The 18,084-nt window shown below is 39.2% G+C and overlaps 1 protein-coding gene across 47 annotated transcripts in view; it reads right to left on the reverse strand.

The window, feature by feature from the left end:
- Positions 1–42: 42 nt before the first annotated feature.
- Positions 43–18,084, reverse strand: part of PTPRD (protein tyrosine phosphatase receptor type D) — a 1,533,354-nt gene continuing 1,515,312 nt past the window's right edge. For all 47 annotated transcript variants that reach the window (XM_077344981.1, XM_077344985.1, XM_077344991.1 and 44 more), the window contains 4 exons: positions 14,631–14,756; positions 8,301–8,455; positions 6,030–6,165; positions 43–4,166 (listed from right to left, as the gene is read on the reverse strand). In XM_077344981.1, coding sequence (XP_077201096.1) covers positions 4,098–4,166; positions 6,030–6,165; positions 8,301–8,455; positions 14,631–14,756 — 486 coding nt within the window. In that variant the 3' untranslated portion in view covers positions 43–4,097. The remainder of the gene's footprint in view (positions 4,167–6,029; positions 6,166–8,300; positions 8,456–14,630; positions 14,757–18,084) is intronic.

Raw genomic sequence — 18,084 nt, forward strand, 5'->3', positions numbered from 1 at the left:
TTTGATTTTAGCAAGCATGGGTTAAGGAAAGATGACTAGAGCTGCATAACACTGACATTTTTATTAGAATTCATTTGTAACAAATGGAACTTGTGTCAGCAAAGAACTGATTTTCATACAGACTTTCTTTCGCCACCAATGTAACGAAGTAAGAAAATAAAAAGCACGCCTTTCATTCTGTAAAACATTTACGCGTACTACTAATTAGAGGTAATTGTATTTTTTTTTAACAAGCCATTTTACAAGGTTTTTTTTTTAAATTTTTTCAGTCTAGGCATCCAAAACAAGAGCAAAGAACACAACTGGTATTATCTTTGTAAAGACACTCCAAGCTTGAATGGCAAAGCCACGTAACAGATGGATGATGGGACCTGCAGCCTTCTGATATTCTGGTGGAGTATCAGGGCATTCAAAAGAAAGAGATTAAAACTGTAAAAGGGTGGGGGGAGAAGGGGAGGAAAACCTGCATTTTGTTGTTGCCCCTGCAAACTCCCCCCTCCCTTTAACATATTATGTGTTATTTACATACACACAAGTGGATTTTCATAAGCAGTTTTCTTACAGATGGGTTCAAGTAATAATACTATTGGGTGTAGAATCAATAGGGCAGTGCATAGTAGAAAGGTATAGAAAGTGCAATTCTCCCTAGAGGACCCCTTCCCTTCCCCCAGCCATCCTTGCCAATGTCTAACCATGCAGACCAATTTTTTTTAAAAAGAGCTAAAATAAAAGTTCTGTACAAATAATTTTTATATATTTTTCGTATTTCTCCATTGTTAACTAATTACAAAATTATACATAACTACACATACATAGGTAAATAATAGCACCGTACTGGTTATGCTGATGAAACCAAATCCCGAGCTTGGTAAATGGCAGATGAGATCAATTAATTAAAAAATTGAGAAAGAGAATTGCTACACAAAAAAGTTACAGAAAAATGGAATGCACATCACTGATTCTGACAGAGTTCCCTTTACAAGCAACTCCTGATACCAGTTTTGACAGGAACATGTGTGAATGTTATACTTTTCCCCCCTCCTGTGAAGCACTCACTTTCAATGACAGTTTGCCTAATACATTTCTTTTAAACAAACCAAAACATTGTTGCCGAATGGAAGGCCTGATCTCTTAATTGCCCTCATAAGCAACAAGCCTTCCTGGAGCATGTTCACACAGGGCTTTCTAGAGGTATCAGCCATGTACATACGATCTCCACAAGCCACATGGTTTCCGTGCATAGCCTGCACTGAACCCTGATATTACCTGCACTGCAGGTTTCCTCAGAGCAAAGCCACACAAAACCTCCACGTGAAACAGTGCCTCCCTTTTGGGGGGGGGCGGATATTGCTTTCTGCGCTTCCAATTTTACACTTAATTACCAAACTGAGAACACAGAAGATTCCTGTGCAGATGTGCCTCTTGTCTGTGCTTCTAAAGCATAGCATTTTTTCAGTCATGAGTGTCTGTCAACCGTGCTTTTGGCTAAAAGCACAAGTTCATTGCATTATCTGGCACTTTCTGTATTCTTTGACAGAAATAAAGAGAAAACATATAGTGCACATTCTTCTCTGATTCTGATGTAAATTAGAGAATCTCATTCTGAGGTAGCCTTCTATAATACTTTATTATTATAATTATAATACATATATACTTTTAATTTTTTCCCCATTTTTGCGCTTTTTAAGTTTTTTGTCTTTGTTTTTTATAAAAGTGCTCAAATAGAATGATTTCTATGTTTGGTCTTTTAATATATCTATTTCTGGTAGCGATGAATATAACATGGAATAAATAAATAAATCCTGAATAGAGATGAGAGTTCTTTTGATATTTGTATTTGACAAGGTAACAAGTTTAACCAAAACCAAGACAAGATAAAAATGGCTTCCCAGTGATACCTTGTGTTGTCCATCAGAAAACGATACGTGATCTATGCCCTGTGTGCATTTACCCAGCTTCACTGACCTAAGGAGGTCCCAAAGCATAAGTAAGAGGAGCACACCGTGACCTCAAATGAAATATAGGTTTAGCATTAAGAATCACTTTAATGGCTGCTCCTCTTGTCAGTAAGAAAGCTATCCTCTTTTTCCACAATGGCAATACTAGATCCTAGTCACCAACATAATGGTCACAAACATCAGTTTGGAAGGGGTCATGCACTAGTAGTACTTTCAACCATTGCTGGGAGTTCTGGCTGGATAAATGGCCTCTGGCCGCCTAATGGCCTTGGCTGAATATTTATTCATATTTAACGCTTGGGTAAACACCAGGAATGCATATTGTTAAAAGACCTCTTTGTACATCTATGGAAAAGATAATGCTTTAATTGAAAGAGGAGGGGAGAGTGTAACAGAGAAGTATGAGTGAACTAACGCAAATACAGACAGAACAAAACTTGAAGAAATGCTATCAAAACAGGCATCAAATATAAGGCACTCTAAATGCAAAAAAATTAAAATAAAAAACCTCAGCATTTTCAACAAATGCTGTATGCCACAAAACATTTCTGATTTAACAGAGCAATGTGAGTTTGGCTTTGCCCCATTATACATCATCAATGCAAATTTCTTACTGTATACTATAGACAATTACACGAGTGAATACATTTTAAAACATCTTGACATCTACTATATTACAACATTCTCCCCTCCTAAGGGGATATGCACTGACCTTTCCCACATGCACACTTCCTATATTTAGTATGGTTTGTTATTGCACTAAGGTGTTACAAATACCAAACTTTACTGGAAGCTTTAACATTATAAATGTGAGTGTGTGCACGTTCATGAACACACATGATTTCTGTCCTTTATTTTTGGGTAGGACTGAGATTCAAGTATCACTGATGTGCATTCTGCATTTCCCCTAGGAAAAGAAAACAAAAAAGAAAACATTGAAATGCAAAAATGTTCAGAAATATTGTATGGACTCAGTGTAGCATTTTGGATTTTATCCCACAGCTCCAACAAATCCAAGTCATGGAAGAACTGATATGTGTGTGTGTGCGCGTGTGTGTGTATACATATATTTATTTATAATTGTGTGCATTTCTGTCTATCTATATACGTGTATTGCTGTAAATAGATAGAGAGACAATCAGATATATATATATAGATATTTATAGATAGAAAGAGTAAGGTGTGTGTTTTTGTGTATTAGTAGCAGCTTTATACTTTGCGCTTCCCTGTTGATTCCAAAAGAAACTAAAACAAAGCCTTCCAAATGTAGATTAACTGATTGATATTTCATTAAAAAATCAAAATGTAAAAGTAATACCTACATGAGGATGTGGTCCTGGAGATAAATATAGGGCTGCACAAAAATGTGCAATTTTTGAAATTATTTAACATTTCTACAGCGAGATATTACAAATAACAGTTCTACAGCATAAAAAAACTACAATTCTGAACCAAAAAAATGAACAGTTATGCAACTTTTTAAAATCACTTCATTGAATGATAAACTTGTTTTTTTAAAAAAAGAAAAGAGTTTACAGTTAAAAATGAAGCACAGGTCAGCAGTATCTTTACAATACTAAAAAACTAAATCAAGGACTTTCTTTTTAAACATTCGCCCTTCTCCCTCCCACCCCCCACCCCAAGTGTTGTTTATGAGCAATATGGTGAGAAGGGGAGATGTTGAAGCAAAGAGTCCTTTTCTTTCTTCCAGAGGAGCCAGGTGCTGGCTTTTTGATGAGCATCTTGTCCTGAATTGCAGTCCTTCCAATGTTAGCACTGTTAACAATCATGCAATCCTGAACAAGACGATGGTTCTTTGCAGGAATTTTCTCTTCCCTTTATTTCAACCAAAGCTGAATCCTTGAGGTATCTGTAAAATGTAATCTTTCAGATGCCTCAGCCAGTCAGGATTCTTCTACTATGTTTCTGGTTAGGTTTATTGAACTGTGAATTGTTGGTCCACCTGGAATAGGTTTTTTTCCTTTTAATATTTCCCACTAATTGGTCTTTAGTTAGGAGTAAAGAAGTACTTCTCAAGCACACTGTATGGCTCAGAAGAGGCTCTCTGAATCTTAAAGGGCCTGCAGTTAAAAATCCAGGATGGGTCAGGGTTTTTGTTTGTTTGTTTGTTTGTTTTGTTTACGTTGCATAGTGATCAAAGCTGCCCAGGTATTCTAGTGCGGCTCGATAGCAGAACTGGTATTGATCCTTCAAAAAAGAAAAAGAAAGAAAGAGATATTAAAATAAAACCATTTGCTGATTAAGTAAACAAGGAGTGGCCATGGGCTTCTGAGCTCTTTCATGCCCTCTCACATTAACTCCCTATTCCAGGATCCTGTTGGGTTAAGCTACAGACCATTTTAACTCCTGAATCAACATTAACAGGTATTCCCATTTTAACCAGGAATTGCTCACAGGAAATGTTCACAAAATGGGGAGTTATGACAAATCCTGGACTTGTATCTTGCATTACTCAGTAATATCTGCAAGTATGGATGCATATGTGCGAGTGAATGGGATACATGACATTTTTACATATAAACATAATATTGGTCTGTGAATTAACCCATTGTCTAGGTAGAACTTATTTGAGTTTAGATATAGGGTTGAAACCTGCAAGGGATTTTTTCAAAAAGTTTGCTGATTTCCTTTTCCACTGCAGTCCTTTGATTTCACTGATGTTGTTACTGGTGGCCCCCCATTTCCCAGGAGAAGCATTTTAGGAGGCAATTTGGGCTGCAGAAGGAAAGGGAAAATGAGGAATGTCTGCTTTGCTTCCATCAGTAGAAATGTGCCACAGAATCAATGCCATACTAAGAATATGCACAAGGTCAGTCACGGTTAACAGAAATGTATTCTAGCTGGGGTGGTTCTGTGGAGCTTCTGAAAAGTAAGATGTAAGTTACAGAAATTGACAGAGACAAATAAATATAATGCTAGATTAGTTTTCAGGAACTAATGGGACATAAAGGAGATTTCCCTTCAACATTTTGTTTAGGCCTTCATCTCTACACAACATGGATAATGAAAAATAAATGGAGTTTACTCTTCAGTTTTGCCACAGTGAGTAACCAGGTTCTGTGGTAAGATGCTTTTAATGACCTAATTTTATTTGAAGGGAAGTTTGTTTTTAAAACTGCTTCCTTTACAATCTCAGCACTTGTGTACAGCGATTTATTTTTAAATAAGAGTGTAATTCACAAAAATCAAGGTAGAAAATTTCAGTTGACAGCATTAAAAAAATCTTATTACATACATCAGCAATATTTATTGACATTGCAATAATGTTGAAGGAAGTGAAAAGAATATGATTTATTTTTGTTTAATGGTGCTTCTAGTAAAAGAAAGTCCAAAGTAGTCGCATCAATTAATTGGGTTTTAGGGTGAGATCAGGATTTGCAACCAAAGTTCTGACTGATAAGTTGTGATAATTTAAGACTCTGTCTACTAACGCATTGACCTTCCCTAAATCAATACACACATCCTTCATTTGTGGTAAGAAAATGGATGTCATGTTTTTCTTGCATTGAGACTGTCACTAGGGAGAATGCATATATATTCACAACATTTGTTGTTGCTTCCACCCAGTTCCACTAGTTCCAACATGACTAATCTCCTCTTATCCAATGTCAGTTCCAGTGGAAAGGGAGGGCTTCTTTTTCTCCCATTTCTCATTGGCCATGCTATTTATGCTCTTCTTTCCTTGCAGGCATATATTCGGCTAAGTTCCCTGCTTCTTAGGAGCACATACATGTTTCACAGTGGAGAAAGGGTGGACAAAATAAGGGAGCTCTTTTTCATTCATGGAGCAATTTATCATGCATGCAAGGAATTGGATGGCAAGACAGCATGAACCCCAGAACATGTATATGAGGAAGCATGTCTGGCTGCCCCTACAGGCACAAATTTACAAGGATCATCTGTGTCACACAGCATATATGAAGGCATATGTGAGAATGCCCATGCAAGAAATATGACACCCATTTTCCTACCACAATGAAGGAGTAGGGGAATCTGTTAAAGTTTGGGTACAAATGTCTCAATGATATGCATGGATAATATTTTTCTCACCTCTGTCTGTACCATGGCTGGCCGTTGTGTCCTTAACATTTTGACTGTCTGGAAGATATCTACAACACCTTCATATCTCATTCTTTCCAATACAATGCTCAAGGTTATGAACACGCCAGTTCTTCCAACACCCGCACTGTTGGAGTACAGAAAAAAAAGAAAGAAAATAAAGAATATGGATGTACATAGTGCTGTAGGTATGCTGTGCTACACATTACTTAGCAGTTCATTTCAAAAAACGAAATCTCTTAATATAAAGGGATCAATATGTGGTAAATTCACATGGATTTTACAGTGAAATAAATAAGGAATTATTTGAAGGAAATACTTTTTTCTTTTTGCTAATTACAGGACAGCCAAGTTGTGATAATGAAACTAGGACCCTCATACATGACGAAGGATGTACACAAACCCTAAGTTCCTGGCACACTATTTTTGCTTTTTCCAAACCACACGAACTTTTAGCTGCCGGATGAACTTAGGGTTAGGGTTGTGAGCTTTGTAAGGTGATAGAGACACCAAACTCTCAAGTGGTCTCTGGTTGACTCTTTCCTAGCTGCCCTCCAAACGTGGTAAGAATTGGACATGGGGTTTGAGTTATGGCCTCCTGAAGAAGCCCCCAGGAAAGCAACACATCAAGGGTGGTCTGACCTACACTAGAAAATGCCAGGGCTGGCTAACAGTTTGAGGTAACAGTTTTCTGAAAAAGGCTGGAATCACTGTTGTTTCCTATTTTTCAATGAGGCGTTCTTTGTCCTCAGCTTTTGCTACTAAATATCTGGAGACAAATTAATGAGGAGATCAATAATGATACAGGAAGTCTCCAAAGGGTCAGCAAGCTAGAGACTGCAGAAAACTATAGATTCAACTGTATCACAGTGTCTTAAAGCACATTTTGTGAGCCATATTTTCAAAAATTAGAATGCCTTCTAAGGAAATTTATTCAGTCTCAGACCAAAAAGCTGAACTGAACAGTTAATGGCGGCACACTTTTTCATGCATTCTTATGTAAAAATGGTAGAGAAGTTGTACCATAAATGTACAGCAACTTTGACTCAGCTCTTTTTGTTCAGGCACGCTACCAAAGAGTTATTCTTGTATAAAAATTGTGCATCAGGCAATTGCTCTTTCCGGTGCCCAAGGTCCAGAAAGGTTCCACATATGGTTGATGGGAAGACCTTGCATTGACTTCTGAATTCAAATTTCAAAATGTTACATAAGAAGCAACAAATGTTGTGCATGTGGTAAAAAGTAAAAATGTAAATGGTTGGTTTGCTAAAATATTTAAATGGCTTGTTTGTTCCACTGAAATTTCCTATCAGGTGTACAGCCAATCCAAGGGAAGTTCTTACTTTAGGTCCTCTGTGGCTCAGAAAACTCTTTACCTTCTGCTTTTGTTTATGGATCTTCCTCACAAGATCTGCCCTTAAAGATAAGGGAGAATGCTCATACAGCTGCAAGAACTGGCAGATGTTTTCATTATGTGTTAATAATTTTTTTAAAAAATCAATAATGGAATTTATTAAATAAAGCAATTTATTAAATAATTAAAATTATTAAATAATTTTATTTATTAAATAAAATTAAATATTTTAGTTAACTATGTAGAACTCTAATATGCTAGAGCTGTACCAAAACAAAATTAAAATGAACAACACAAACCTCTCTCATCCATAGCTCACAAACCTTGATTTATTATTTGACTGAAACAGAAGTTTTACCTCTAATCACTGTTAAATCTGGTTGATGAAATTGCTCATAAATAGTCACTGAATCCTGGCTTCCCTTACCATTTACCTGTTCCATTCAGGTCAGCATCTTAATTTAATGTGCACAGTGTCTGTACACTAGAAAACTATGTCCTGGAAGAAAACACACAATGTTGTGCGAACACATCATGCATAGTGGCTGCAGCACAGGTTCTCTTAAAGGGACATTGGCCTGCATGGATCCCAGCAAGCTCTTTAAACTGGATGTCAGTAATCTTGCAACCATCATGAATCAAAGGTTAGTATGATTATTGTCCCTGTGTTGTTAATGGGAGCCTGAGAAAATAATGCCTTGCCTAAGGCTGCCCTCTGATTATTTTCTGGTTCAGTGCCACTGCAATTTGCATTATTCACTAACTTACCCTGTTGTCAAATCATTCCATCTGTACATCTGGTTCAGCACCCAGAAGTTACCACATTTTTTTTTGCTGTTGCTTGAAATGGGTTTCTAATGCAGCATAAGCAAAGCAGCAACACCTGAATTTCTTTTGCTTTTGCTTACCTACAGTGAACAGAGATTGGCCCATCTTGCCCAAATTGTTCTTTCGTTTTATGCACTTGGCCTATGAAGTCAATGAACCCTTCTCCTGACTTTGGCACTCCTTGTTCAGGCCAGTCGGTGAACTGGAACTGCCTCACTGTTCGGGACTGGCCATCCTTTAATGAAAGGAACACATACAGGATATGAGAGACAGTGGGACAGAAAACAATATTTAGGGTGGGGGAGAGGTAAACCAGTAAGGGTCATAAAATGCAACAATCAACAATAGTGAAGACGGCATTTGTTAAGACACTTCTAACTACCATGATGATGAGCCTGTGTTTCCCTCCTTCTTTTGCAGTTTGAAAAACCACGTTGGCATAAGAGTACAATTTCATTAACCACAGTGATGCTCAAATTACTCCCAGCATTGGAGAGGATGTTCTCTGACATTTAGATCCTGGAAAAACAAACTCTAAGGACAAGGAAATTGTGAGCTAGTTAAATGGGATCCCACCCCAGGAGTAATGTTTGTGCAAGACAACGGGATGGCAGGCAACAAAATCAAAACCCTCTTTAAAAAACACTAATATTTCCCACTTAACCAGAGGAAGTTTCAAGGTTCTTCACATTGCCTTTCAACTATGACCTCCATCTTATTTGGCAAAACCATCTCTAGGGTCGCATCTTCTGTGAAGGGCAGTTACCAGTGTCTGGAATATGCTTATTCATGGCTTCCAATCCCAGTTGTCCCTCTGGTACATAGGAAATGGGAATGATACTGAAGCCACCTTAAATCCTAGAGTCTGTGCATCCCAAAACACATGGCCAGTGGAAATCATAGCATGTTTCACATTGTATCTTCCTACTCATAAAATACTGCATTTGTTGCTTGATCACAAAGGGGAAGAAATACCTGAGCATACAGATGTAGATAATGGTAGTTTGTATTATTTTAATTAGCTTCTTCATTCCTTCACATGTAAAGCTAATCAGTTGTGGCACACTGATAGTTGGTGTGTGCGTCTGATGAGAGAAAGATGATCCAATAAACTGCCAGGGGAAGGCAAGTGCCTTCCTGGCATTCCTTCCTTCCTTTTCCCCAGCAACCAAGCCTTCTGAAAAGCTCTCAGAAGTCACAAACAGGTGAGATTGATTTCACCTTGCTCTTGTGCTACAGATGCCCCTTGTCTCAAAGAAGGCTTCAATAGTGATAGTGGTGGTAGGGACGCATCTGGCTTTTTATCTACACAGGTCCTGTGACCTCCAGCATCAGCTTTTCAGAGGTCTTGGCTGAAAGCAGAAAAGAACTGCATTTGGAAGCACTTTTGCATTGGGTGCTTCCATACTCTGCTTCACTGAATGTCTGCCTTGCCACAGGTAATTAGGAGAATGACTCTTTAAAAGCTGTGCCCTTTTTACTGAAGGTGCTATTTGTGAAATGGCCCCCTGTTAGTTGGTTTTTATGCACTAGCAGGAGTCTCAAAGTGACTTACTATCACCTTCCCTTCCTCTCTCCACAACGGCACCCTGTGAGGTAGGTGGGGCTGAGAGAGCTCTGACGGGACTGCTCTGTGAGAACAGCTCTATCAGGATTGTGGCTAGCCCAAGGTCACCCAGCCAGCTGCCCTTTAGATTTTCACTTTCTAATCATCCATGGGACATCAATCTCAGAGTCAATCCCTTCTGATTTCTATAATCTAACTGCAAAAGGGAGAAATTACAATTCCTGCTCCCCCCCCCCAAAAAAAAAAATCCTATCACTGAACCACTGCAAGCATCACTGACTGGCTTTCATCATATCTCGCTTTACATGTAAATTATGTGTAGAGTGTGCAATGCAATACATACAGGAAAAAAACCACAAGGAATTTGAGTGCAACTGCTCTACTTGCTCATTTTTGCACATTGTCAATCTGTGTAAGCAGTGACATTTAATAGAAGTGACACAAATTGAGCTATTGCTGTTAACCTTCATGCCTTCTGGATACCTCACACTTCCTGAAGGCATCTACTTTCTCGCCATGGTAGGAGAAACAGCAGATGCCATGTCACCGTGCCTGTAAGCAATAGCTGAGGCATTGTATAAGGAAAGGAGAAAAAAGCTATTGCCAGATGCCAGTCTCTTAAAACGGCACTTTTTGCAGAATGAAACCAATGAATAACCGCAATGATTATGGGAATTCCGATAAAGCAGCTTGGAAGCTGGAGGCAAGAAAAAATAATTATTCCCCACTAAAGCAGTCGGTTGTGATTGCCTTGACACAGAGGTGAATATAGGTTGCTTAAAATAGCAAACACAAATGATAACTTGGTTCATGTTATTGCTCTAGCACATCTGCAGTATCTTTCACATTCCTCAGGTATATCATTCAGCAATGGCATCTAGGGAGAAAGAAGGTTTCTACAAACTCCGCAATCAGTAAAACCCAATGAAAAATTATAGGCTTGGCTTACTCTTATACAGGCCAACAACTCATCTTGCTCGTTTTAAATGGCAATGACTTCTCTTATGCCTGATTAAAGCATTTGGTGGTTAAGTGTTACAGTCGTGGGTATAAGTGTGAAAACGCATATTCAGGAACCATTAAGCTACTGGTAGATTGTGATGAGATGCTCTTGAACAATTTTTGCCCCATTAAAAGTGTCTGTTACTTAAGTAGAAATTATACCACTTCACTTGAGACTAACATACCATACAAATCATCTGATCGCATGTTCTTGCTGTTACAATATCATACTGGCATTATAAAGCAACCATGCTAGCAAGAATGTTTAAGCCTGCTATTTCCTAATGTTGTCACCTGAAAGATCAATGCCTTCTGTTGCTGTTACTCATTCATTGCCTACAGTCTTGTGGGGAAGTCCAGTAATACTCAACACAGAAGACCAGAATGAGTCTACAAGGCACATTTCTATTCTTCTTTAACAACGGATGTGTTCTCTAAGGCTGACAGCATAAAAACTGTGTGATGGCAGAAAGCTAGCACAAAATCTGCCTGGAAATCAATCGTGTTCTCACATAGCTGACATTATGAACTGTCTGTCCTCTAATTTAATGAGATGCTAACTTTTGTCAGCCACCAAAGGAATGTCAAGATTCTATTAACAAATTTGGATCAGATCCTCACTAGCTAAATGGGGTGTTAGCTCTGCCTGACTCCGCTTACTAGCAAGCTGTAACACCTTTAGACAGCCGCCGCAAATACTATTTTACCAGAAATCAGATGTGTATGCACCCCTGCCCCTTCTGCAGCTGTGCTTACTAAAGAGTTAACTGATTCAAATCTCTGCCTTAGCCCTTTGAACTGGATGATCATCTGGATTTCTATCTTGCCTGTCACAGCAGATAAAATCAAAAGCCTTTTGAAGAGATTATGCACAATACAGAAAGTGATTCTCACAAGACATCATTACTATGGAAGCCCTGTGTGCAACTGCCCCAGCTTGTTGACCCTGATAGTTTACAGGAGGATGTAAGTGTAAATCAATAAGAAGCGAGCCATTCTGTTGCTCACCTGAACTTTCCCTTGCAGTTTGCCCTGCAACTCAGGAATACTGTCACACCCCTAAATTACAATGAGCCACTGAATCCGATAAAGGTGCTTTATTATTCAGTTATCATTCCTGGCAATAAAAAGATCTAGCAACATAAGATTGCTTTTCCTGTTTTCAACACATGCAAAGCAGCAAGCGGAAAAAGAGCCACAACCAGATGATACTTTTATCCTCTACATTTGAGGGAGGGCAGTGAGAATTATGATTGCAATGAAACATACTAGGCTTTGTGCATTCTGTTGCTCAATATATATTCTGTAGAAGAAGTATCAACGGAAATTTGCAAATTTCATGATTGTGTGTATTTTGCAAAGATCCTGGTGTGCTGTGTGTGTCTTTATGGAGGGATAATAACTGCCGGTACACTTGAGTACATCCCTGTAGGATTCCTGTTATTGTGGTTTGGGCTACCTCGTGCCAAGAGCAGATAGCTGTTTTTTTGTCCCTTGTACCAACACATCAGCAAGATGGTATTGGGATTATCATGAGCCTGGTTTTATCATATGCCTGTTCAAAGCATTTCAATCAACATCAAACTAATGCTTCACACACCATCTGAACTTGTGCTTGAAGCCAACAAAGGTGAATTTATGAACAGCTGACTCCCTTCTCAATAGTTGGCTGATGCTTTGATGCCAATTGTCACAGTGTTAGTAATAATCATTACTTTGCATTTTCTTTCCAAGGGTTCAAAATGCTTTGCATGCATTATCTCCCTAACTGCAGGCATCTGAAGTCCAGTAGGGAGGTTGGCATTGCAACAACACAGTTCACTCTACTCTTACCAGCAGAGGTTATCAAAGTCCAACCAATTCTAACAGAATGGTGACAAATATCATTGCAATTGTCACTCTTAGATATTTAAACTCTGATTCCAAATGCATGTCCTTAGAGGCAATTCCCACTGGGTTCATTTAACCCAAACTGATTAGGGCTGCAGTTAAAAAAACAAGTATTTTATACGACTCATGATGCTTAAAATGGAGTTTGAATCCAAACAACGGGCATTTTCCTCTCTCAAATTAACTTCTTCTAAGCACCACTCTTTCCAACAGAAGTGTTAAGCTGGTGCTTAAATCTCTCCCATTGAGAACAACAGGACTAAAAATGCTTTGTATTGTTCAGCTCAACAACTATGTCTGCTATTAGATTTTGCAAATCAAACCCTGGACTCATTTGGTTGTTAACAAGTTCCCTGGATGACTGCCATGTGTGTGTTCCTCCTGCATTTTTTAAATTTGTAGCCAATTTTAGCAGCAGACGAACTGACGAGTGGACAGCCTAGAATCTTAGGAAGCTGGGCTGGAGTGCTTAATGGGCACTCAATTTGTTCCATGTAAAGACAACATTGTTAAGTTTCGCTAATCAATGTTATTGCTACAGGGCTTTCAAAAATGACGCAAGCTAGGGGTTTATCCTGCCATCCAGTGTGAAGTGTTACAAATCACAGCTTGAAAATGGCTACAGTCAGGCCTGTAAAAATGTTTATATACAGTTAATCTTATATCAGTGCTGAACTTCCAACTCAGCCATTCAGATAAGAAATGCAAAATGAAAATTAGCCAGTCAGGGTCATGGCCGTGTAGCTCTTCTCTGCAGACAGATTAGAACGCTGAGGAATACTCTATGCCAAGAATCAAATTATAATGTGTAAAGCTTGTCAGACTTCCCTTAAGAATGCTATTTGCTCTGCAGTTTTTAAATCACACCACATTAACCTTCAAGCTCACATGACCTAAAGGGCTGTTGTAGAACAATAATATATTTACGGGCTTAAGTGATGAAAATACCTAAAAAAGAACTCTGAGAAAGACACAACGAGGGAACAAATGGGCAATATCCCAGTCTTCTAAACAAATCAAATCATGTATAGAATCCAAGGATGTATAAAACACCCCCAGTGTTTTGGATAAAGCTTACTTTGTCTTACAAATACACCAAATATTAAATAGTTTTTTTTTAAGGGAAAATGGCTGTGTACGGAGAACTAAGCACTTATTTCTCCAGGCCATTTCTGAACTGGAGATACTTTGTAGATGGGGATGTCACTAAGGTGCTGGTGGTCAACAAAGGAATAAGTGGGTTAATCTGGAATTATAAACAGGACTCAAAACAAACACTGGACGAATACTTTGCTTGTTAAAAAGTCAATTTCTAAATTATGCTAGTAAAAAATCTGGGAGGATTATGAAATACGTAAAACAAATTTTGTGATCAAAATAGGCCTTGACCTGCTGAAACCCCATTCCTTCAGACTTCTGAAGAGCCACCTCACCGTCCAAGCACGAGACTTGATCCTAGTAATTAAAGATGGTTCTGTAGATGTCTGGGTTGCTTCTCCATGACCTGAAACATACACCGGGCTTCCAGAATAAATCCAGACACATGCATATTCATCTATACATGCCACTATCAGGCTGCAGAGTCCATGGGAACTGAGGCTTGATAAAGGCACTTAGAGATGTGTCTGAAAGTGCTAGATTTTTAGAAATGGGTTGATGTTCTTGGATAAAGTTCTAGGCTCAGAAATACGCACTGTTGAAATGCTGGCATGGGGGAAATGGATAAAAGGGAGGGAGGGAAGCAAAGTTTGTTCTGTTCCTTATCCATTCCTGGTGTTCTGTTCCAGTAAAGTATATTAACTTAGACAGAAGAGCTACAAACTGAATCGCCAGGAGTGGAATGGGATCGCACTCTAAATTGATGAACTGTAGGAAGCCACTCATCCATGGTATAAAAGCAAAGTACCAACACTTTGAAACATGCGATTAGAATATGTGCTATTTGACTTACCCTTGCATCTGTGACCTTGAATTCTCTTAGGATGTACTGTGGCATGTTGTACTCAGCCATGGGATCCACCACAAAGTACTGATACCTTGCTGAGCGCTCCGCTGGCCAATACTGGTGGCATTTTTCCTGGAGGAAGGAAAAATCTAATTTCTTATTTTCATTCCATATTATCGGCCATGGATTTGGAATCATAACACCCTTCCGCCAAAATACTTCAATGCTGGGCGGTTGCATTCACACATAATACTTTACCAGTTGCACCCATGTTCGTATTAGGTGTAGTGTGTTTTGGCGTCCGAAGTGGCTGTTCCAGGCCAAAGCAGCCAGCGCTGTGATGTGGTGGGGGAGGTGCCTGTGGTGGCAACCAATCTGGTGCCTGCACCTAGGTGCGGAGCTCTGCGCCTATGTGTGTGTGCCGACTGGCACACCGGCACCACCACCCCCCCCGCCACCCTGCGGCGCTGGCTGCTTCGGCCTGGAATGGTCAATTCAGATGCCGAAGTGCACAACTCTATGTCTTATGTCATTAGACTGTATTATTAAATAACAGTGTGATGTGATATAATACCATATACCAGGGGTGGCCAAACTGTGGCTCTCCAGATGTCCATGGACTACATGCTGGCAGGGGCTTGTGGGAATTGTAGTCAATGGACATCTGGAGAGCCACTATTTGGCCACCCCTGCCATATTTCATATGAGCAACCTGCAGAAGTAGGTGTTCTCTGCAATGGTACAGGGATAGCTCAGCCTTTGCTCCAGGACCCACCCTGCCTTCTATGTTGGGAGAAAGCCCTTAAGCTCCACTGCCTGCACCCCAAGAGCCATCAGAGTATTAGGGAAATTAGTATTAGGGAAATTTTAGCAGCAACTAACACCCAGCTGGGCAGGTCTACCTTCCTTGTTAAGCAATCTTTGCAGCAGCAATTTATGATAGAAGGTATGATCAGGCTATGGTATTCCCAGTTGCAATGTATGGCTGCGAAAGTTGGACCATAAGGAAGGCCGAGCGTCAAAGAATTGAGGCTTTTGAACTCTGGTGCTGGAGAAGACTCTTGCGAGTCCCTTGGACTGCAAGGCGAACAAACCGGTGAGATCAGCCCTGACTGCTCTTTAGAAGGCCAGATCCTGAAGATGAAACTCAAATACTTTGGCCACCTCATGAGAAGGAAGGACTCCCTGGAGAAGAGCCTAATGCTAGGAGTGATCGAGGGCCAAAGAAGAAGGGGACGACAGAGAATGAGGTGGATGGATGGAGTCACTGAAGCAGTAGGTGCAAACTTAAAAGGACTCCAGGGAATGGTAGAGGACAGGAAGGCCTGGAGGATCATTGTCCATGGGGTCGCGATGGGTCGGACACGACTTCGCACATAACAACAACAACAACAACAATGATCAGACTGCCAATCATACCGACTATGGCTGCCCCAAACTAGAAGGATGATATCTTTTTTATATATGTTGGAACAAACCTCTAAATAATCTTTATTTCCTTTCCCCAAGTTTTTTTTTTAGACTACTTTCTCATTCCGTCAATAACTTAGTTCTTTAAGTCTTACTTATTCTGCTTCAGCCAGAGTCTCCTGAAGAGGGTAGGTGCTGTGCCATGATGCTCATGACACAAATTCCAGCCTGGTAGATAGCCTAGTAAGCAGGTAACAAATTGTCCAGAGAGTTGATTCTTCTGATATTCATTCTTGCCTCATTCAACATTTTGTCATACATGATTACAGTTTGTCTTTCTGGCTTTTGAAAGTGATGGACATATTAAGTATAAGTGTTCAAACCAGTGACAGGTGAGCAACACAAATGTCTCTGTAATATCTTTATAGGGTTTCCAAGTCTGCCAGGTAGACCTTTGGCCTTGTTCATTAACCAGGATCTTATGAAGGAAACAGAAAATGGCAAGGCTCTTGATCTTAGTTCTTTCAGACTAGCACATATGCTTATGATGTTGTGAAAGCAGAAATTCCAAAATGGCCACCCAGATATCATTAGAAAGACTGTCCAGGTGGAATTGATAAGATAATAACGGTATTTACTAAGAAGAATGGCAACCACATCTGTGGCAATATTGTGTGTCTGAACTCTCATAACCCAAAACATGATGTACATGTTCCCCAACCCTGGTTGGTGTCAATTTCCTTGTGACTGTTTTTAGACATTGGGATTGCAGAAGCAATTTAGACTTATCTTCCGTAATGTATTAGTTTCCCCAAAATCTGATCTGCACTTTAGTCATGAAGTATGAAGGTGTGAATAGCACCGACCAGTACTTCTGGAATCATTTTGTCCTTGACTGGGAGTCTAACAAAGAATTATCTTTGATAGTGGCATGGATATCTAAGTTTTAAATAACATTTTTTCTGGAACTCCTGGTACTTTTTTGTTACAGCCATCTAATTCAGAAAGTGAATCAACTGATTCATCATCAGAGCTCCATCTGTCATATAATAATTAGTCTAGCTAATATAGTATGAGATATGTTTTTTTACTTATTCAAGAGTTAAAAAGTTGTGTCTGCATATAGGAAGGAATGTTCTGCAGATTGTCATCAGGAAACAAAATTCCCTTTAAGCTGTTTCAACTGGTTATCTTTGTACCACAGATGACAGAATGTGGGGAAATAGTTGTTTATGTTTTTTTTTAAATAAAACCAATTAGATCATCCAGTCCTAATAAAATTAAGTTTGCCTTGTGAGATTTGGAGGATACTTGTGATCTAAGGACTGAGTGATGCTAATAATCAGACACCTTGTTGTTTGGAGAGGCTGATTTGATATATGTTTGTCTTCTACCTTGGCACAGGATCCAAAGCACAGAACAGAGACATCATCTGCTTTTAGATCAATATATAAACAAAAAGCCTTTGTCTTTGGATGCCCCAATGAAGATCAGAGTGACCATTTCATTGTGTTGAGCAGGATCCAAAGTACTGAAGTGGGATTTGTTTGCTGCATATGATTCAGCCAGGATTCTATAGTGGATACTTTCATTCATGTTTTTCTTCTTTTTCAAAAAAGAAATATTCAAGGCAGCAAACAAATAGAAATAACAAGTAGAAATTGGCAAAAGCAGGCTACAGGGTGGATTCTTGCTCTCTCTCTTCTTCTCCTGAATAATGGCTGGCTCTTGATAGTCCATGTGCAAGGTAAGGTGATAGCTGCCAAAATAGGTTGATTCAAACAGCCATGTTCTCTCCTTATGAAGATAATGATGAAGTCTGAGAGGCTGTGAAAGTTCAGAAGAATGCTTTTGGGAAAACATCTAGACCTTGCTTGGTCCTTGGAAAAAGACCTACAATTCCAGCACACTCAAAGCTGGAGAATGTTCCACAGAAGTGTAATGATAAATATATATTTGGTCTGAACATTTAAAGAGGCACAGGATTAAGGATAGTTTTATCAGCATCAATTATTTGGTATTTAAACATCATGCTGGGATGCTAGGCAAA

Source organism: Paroedura picta, chromosome 7, assembly GCF_049243985.1.
Source record: "Paroedura picta isolate Pp20150507F chromosome 7, Ppicta_v3.0, whole genome shotgun sequence".
Taxonomy (NCBI): domain Eukaryota; kingdom Metazoa; phylum Chordata; class Lepidosauria; order Squamata; family Gekkonidae; genus Paroedura; species Paroedura picta.